Here is a 6,095-nt window from a genome sequence, read left to right as displayed (position 1 = left end):
AATGTATGTGACCCTAACCATTCATGATATACAATGAATGTGACCCTTACAATTCCTGATATACAATGTATGTGACCCTAACAATTCTGATATACAATGTATGTGACCCTAACCATTCATGATATACAATGTATGTGACCTTAACAATTCATGATATACAATATATGTGACCCTAACCATTCATGATATACAATGAATGTGACCCTTACAATTCCTGATATACAATGTATGTGACACTAACCGTTCCTGATATACAATGTATGTGACCCTAACCATTCTGATATACAATGTATGTGACCCTAACCATTCGGATATACAATGTATGTGACCCTAACAATTCTGATATACAATGTATGTGACCCTAACCATTCCTGATATACAATGTATGTGACCCTAACCATTTCTGATATACAATGTATGTGACCCTAACCGTTCCTGATATACAATGTATGTGACCCTAACAATACTGATATATAATGTATGTGACCCTAACCATTCCTGATATACAACGTATGTGACTCTTACAATTCCTGCTTGGTTGTAATGTAACAAATCCATCACACCTGGAACGTTAACCCTAACAGCTCCTGGTATTCCCAACCATTACATCCTTGATACATGTATCTCACATACCCCTGCAACCTTTCATATCTTGAACCCTACCTACCTGCCACATCTAAAACTTAAAAATTATAAGGAGAAGGAAAATTTTAAGGAGAAGAAAACCCATCATTTTGGAAGGGTTAGTGTCTTCTGTTTTCATCTATAACATCCACCTTGTTGGTAAACTCCCAGGTAATTTCTTAATTGAAAACCAGTTGAACTGACAACAGAACCATGCACATTGACTTTAATATATAAATATAACGTGTGTATGTTGTCTGAGGAAGTAGAATATTTACAGTAAAGTCGTATTTGCAGCCATAAGCGTTGTGTATCTTCCTCATTACCCTACCTCTTAACTTATCTTTTCTTTTACGTTCGTACGTACATGTACACACAGACATGTACACACAGACATCTACACACAGACATGTACACACAGACACGTACACACAGACACGCACACACAGACATGTACACACAGACATGTACACACAGACATGCACAAACAGACATGTACACTCAGACACCTATAGACACACAGACATGTACACACAGACATGTACACTCAGACATGTACATACACAGACATGCACACACTGACATGTACACACACAGACATGTACACACAGACATGTACACACAGACATGTACACACAGACACGCACACACAGACATGTACACACAGACACGCACACACTGACATGTACCTCAGACACACACAGACATGTACACACAGACACGTACCTCAGACACACACAGACATGTACCTCAGACACACACAGACATGTACACACAGACATACACAGACATGTACACACAGACACACACAGACATGTACACACAGACATACACAGACATGCACACACACAGACACACACACACAGACATGCACACACAGACACACACACACAGACATGTACACAAAGACATGTACACACAGATATGTACACACACAGACATGTACACACACAGACATGTACACACAGACATGTACACACAGACACAGACACACAGACATGTACATACACAGACATGTACACACAGACACACACACACAGACACGCACACACAGAAGACATGTACACAAAGACATGTACACACACAGACATGTACCTCAGACACACACACACAGACACACACACACAGACATGTACACAAAGACATGTACACACACAGACATGTCCCTCAGACACAGACACACACACACAGACACACACACACAGACACGCACACACAGACACGTACACGCACACACAAACCTGTTAAATATAAATGCATGTGTTATTGTGTATTTATCTGGGTTTTTTTTCAGGAACTGGATTGTTATTCTGGCGAATTCAAGTTTTGTAGTGAAGGCAAAAGCAAGATATTATTGAAGTTCCACAACGCTGACTCGTTGACCGCTTCCAATGTTACACTCAAGGTGTATGGAATAAGCGATGATGATGACGACGATGATGGTAAGTTACAGAGACTTCATGACCGTATCGATGACTTCATTTGATTATATCAATGAACAGTGGTTATCAATGTCTCCCAATGTTTAATGAGCAAGGTTCCCATTTACCACTATGAAAGCTTCAGTTTTAAATCAGGGTTTTATTTGGATTCAGACAAAATTTTGGCACGAAATTTAAAGAATGGTAAGATTAAAAGCAAGACCCTTAAATAAGTACAAAGAAAATGAGATTAGGTGTGTCAAAAGGGAAGCGTCTTCTGCTTCATTTCGTCACTATGTAACTTTAGTAGACTCTGCCATGCATTGATATGGATGAGCCCATTATGGTTTACAGTGGTGAAAGGGTTAAAGAAAAGCAGTGCAAGTACAAAAAGTACAAAAAATCAATAATCAACTGATGCAAACTTCACCTATTCTGGAATCCTTTCATTAACATGAAACCATACATTGTAAATATATAATTACCGGGGGAGTTTTATGTTTACTATACTGAATCGTTTACTGTTTGTTTTGGTACAGATTACTATTATCTGATCAGGCCTATTGCGACTGGAGCAGGGGTCGTGTTGGTTCTCATCGGCATTGCGATTGGTTGGTGCGTCTTCCTGAAAATATCCAGGAGAAAGGAACGTCAACGTAAAGAGATGTTGGCAACTAATCCACCCAAAACTTGGGCTCAACAGGCACAGGAGCAGCAGGCACAGGGCTACACATACAACACACAGCAGAATGCCATGTATCCAGTAGCTCAGCCGAGTGCACCCCCTCCATCTTATGGGAAGCCCTACTAACAGGTTCACAACAACGTGTGGTAAGTGTAATACCGGGTTTAAATCATATGGAGATTTTAGACCGGTCGAATCTTACATACATGTGCAGCGAAAATGTATTGTTATATATCTTATATCATTTCTGAACATAATATTATCGAAAAACACCGTTTCAGTTAAAACCAATAATTTGATAGATCAATCACATAATGTAATGCTTCGTGTACTTCGTACTTAAGTTGACGAAGTCATATAACATGATTTTAATCAGATCGCATAAAATGAAATAAACTCTTTTCAAACGAACCTAAGTGTTTGTGATGTCTGCTTTAATTTGTGGTAATTGACATTAATTATATAAACTAGCGTGAGTGCAAACAAGGATAATGCTTCAAAACATGTATGTGTCCTATTCATGTTTTTTTTTATCGTTTTACAGGTTAGGTGTTTGAGACGCAGATCCTTGTTCCTACATCTGCCATCGCTTCCTTCGTATCCCATGTCAATCTAAAGACATTAGCTTTATCAAGCCATCTCATCAATAATGCCGACCTCACTATTACCTTGCATTGTACATAGTTTTATCAATTTCAAGTGCTTCAAATTACATGCAGCTGTGATATCTCAATTTTAACCAGAACTATATATCGCTGTTTGGCTCATAGTGTGGAAACAAACATCACCAGTGGTTGTTGGATAGGAACGATGGGTGTTGGTAATGTTTATGTAATATCGCCCTGAAAGATTTTATTAAAAGTTAATTGATTTAATGAGACCAAGATGCATGGCTTGGTATAAGTTTCTGACATGATAAATGTCATGCCGGATCCATTGTATACATATCTGTTTGGTTGAACTCAGGGAGGATTGTTTATTTTTAATTAGAATATTTACTCGCTTTACTGTTGGTGGTGCTGCATATACATCATAAGTAATAACGGCAGTGTGATCGGATATTGACACATGTTGACACTGGATCCGAACCAACAAATTGTTTCATTCCTTGTACTTAAATGGATACATGACCAGAGAAGTTATAGCGTAGACAAATAATTTGTCAAATTGTTAAGACAATCCGCCTTTTTTTCAAGAGAGTCATAATGCTTAAACAACGGAAAGCTTGATCATAGTACTTAGATATTGGAAAGCTTGATCATAATACTTAAATAATGGAAAGCTTGATCATAATACTTAAATAATGGAAAGCTTGATCATGATACTAAAATATTTAAAAGCCTGATCATGATACTTAAATAATGGAAAGCTTGATCATGATATTTAAATAATGGAAAGCTTTATCATGATATTTAAATAATGGAAAGCTTGATCATGATATTTAAATAATGGAAAGCTTGATCATGATACTTAAATAATGGAAAGCTTGATCATGATATTTAAATAATGGAAAGCTTGATCATGATATTTTAATAATGGAAAGCTTGATTTTAAGTCCAGGAACCTTAGTTAAAGGTATATGGGGAACAATAGAAAAAAAATGTATCTCTTAAATGACTTGTTACCAATTAGTTATCAAAATTGTTTATTTATTGTGTTTGTTTGCCATAGATTGTTTGTTTCCTGTTTATAATCGTTAAGGCTTTTCATTGTCTTTCCTAGCAAATAATCGGTCATTCATTTAGATTGAAGAAATTGCAACTTTTTAAACCTGTAAACGTGCTCTTTATATTACAACTAATAAAATCTATTTTAATTATTTCATTCTTTTGTTTTGTGTTTCGCAGCTAGTTACTAGAATAAACCGCTCACAAACTAGTGGTGTTATCGAATTGGTAACAAAACAATAATTCGAGCTCAAAATCTATAAAACTGGGACAAAACAAAATAAAGAACATTTTTGCATGAAAACTTGAAAAAATATGTTTTAAAAGATTAAACGGCTTCTGGTTCATCATGTCAATTTATGTCAAATCCATGTAAAATCACGTCATGACAGCGAGAATGAGTGTAGTGACAATGAAACAACAGGGGATACCAATGAGCATTAAAAAACATCAACCTCCATGGCACACACGGAGATTGCAGCCACAAAGCTTGTCCATAGTCTTCAACAACCTACGTCTTGTGTTTGTAAGTTTGTTTACCAGCAGTCAACATCTATCCCAGCAATCCTGATAGTCAGAGAGAGCCCTTGAATACTTATTTAACTGCACATGTAAAACATATATTGGGAAATAAGGCGGTGTTACAATCAAGAAAGAGAAAGTTGACGATTTGAATTCGAAATCGTCCCGCAAGTCGTATAGCTTAGTAGCACATGTAAGCCATCATGTTGAAGATTTCAAGCGTAGGAGGGTGCATGTATATGCACATCGTAAATATATCTGAAAGTAAAATTAAAGGACTACATGATTTTTCTTGCTTTTCTATAAATTAAGGCTCATATGAAAACAAAATCAGAAGGGTCAGAGGTTCATTCCATTATGAATGCATTCAGTCTGCTGGAAAGAAATCTTAACACGTTGCACGGACCGGTTTGTAAACGGGAGCGATGTGAAGATATAATTTTAATTAGATTGGTAAATATCCAATGTGTGCATTCAGATATTCCAATGCTAACATCTACTTTCTGTTCATTATATGACATTGACATCACTACCCGGCTGAACTTACTCTATGCCAGAAATCCCGTTCGGATATGATCTACTACAAATGCTATTGGTAATGAAGATTAAACATGCATAATTTGTGTAAACTTTATACAGTATGTATGAACAACAGTAACGGTTTATACTTTGAAAAATAATTTCGAAAATGAATGATCTATCTAGACCAGATAAAACTAAGTTTTGATTATTTTCTGAATACAGTCATATTGACGTTTACAAAAAGAATCTATATCCACGAGGCCTGGCGTCTACATCGGAAACAATATTAACGAACCTCGTATGAATATCTGTGTCAACAAGACTCACGAGTACATCATAATCCATGTTAACTAGACTCATGTGTACATCATAATCCATGTCAACTAGACTTACGTGTACATCATAATCCATGTCAACTAGACTTACGTGTACATCATAATCCATGTCAACAAGACTCGCGTGTACATCCTAATCCATATCAACAAGACTCACGTGTACATCCTAATCCATATCAACAAGACTCATGTGTACATCATAATCCATATCAACAAGACTCATGTGTACATCCTAATCCATATCAACAAGACTCACGTGTACATCCTAATCCATATCAACAAGACTTATGTGTACATCATAATCCATATCAACAAGACT

At 36.5% G+C, this 6,095-nt stretch overlaps 1 protein-coding gene across 4 annotated transcripts in view; it reads left to right on the top strand.

Moving 5' to 3' along the window:
* LOC110458151 overlaps positions 1-4,549 on the top strand; it is a 20,190-nt gene extending 15,641 nt beyond the window's left edge. For all 4 annotated transcript variants that reach the window (XM_021509743.1, XM_021509742.1, XM_021509744.1 and 1 more), the window contains exons 4-6: positions 1,919-2,066; positions 2,585-2,876; positions 3,275-4,549. In XM_021509743.1, the coding sequence (XP_021365418.1) occupies positions 1,919-2,066; positions 2,585-2,856 (420 nt within the window). In that variant the 3' untranslated portion in view covers positions 2,857-2,876; positions 3,275-4,549. The remainder of the gene's footprint in view (positions 1-1,918; positions 2,067-2,584; positions 2,877-3,274) is intronic.
* Positions 4,550-6,095: the final 1,546 nt, after the last annotated feature.

The sequence above is a fragment of the Mizuhopecten yessoensis genome, unplaced genomic scaffold, assembly GCF_002113885.1.
Source record: "Mizuhopecten yessoensis strain PY_sf001 unplaced genomic scaffold, ASM211388v2 scaffold9465, whole genome shotgun sequence".
In the NCBI taxonomy this organism is placed as follows: Eukaryota; Metazoa; Mollusca; class Bivalvia; order Pectinida; family Pectinidae; genus Mizuhopecten; species Mizuhopecten yessoensis.
Note: the sequence above shows the minus strand (reverse complement) of the source record. Positions and strands in the feature narration are given on the sequence as shown.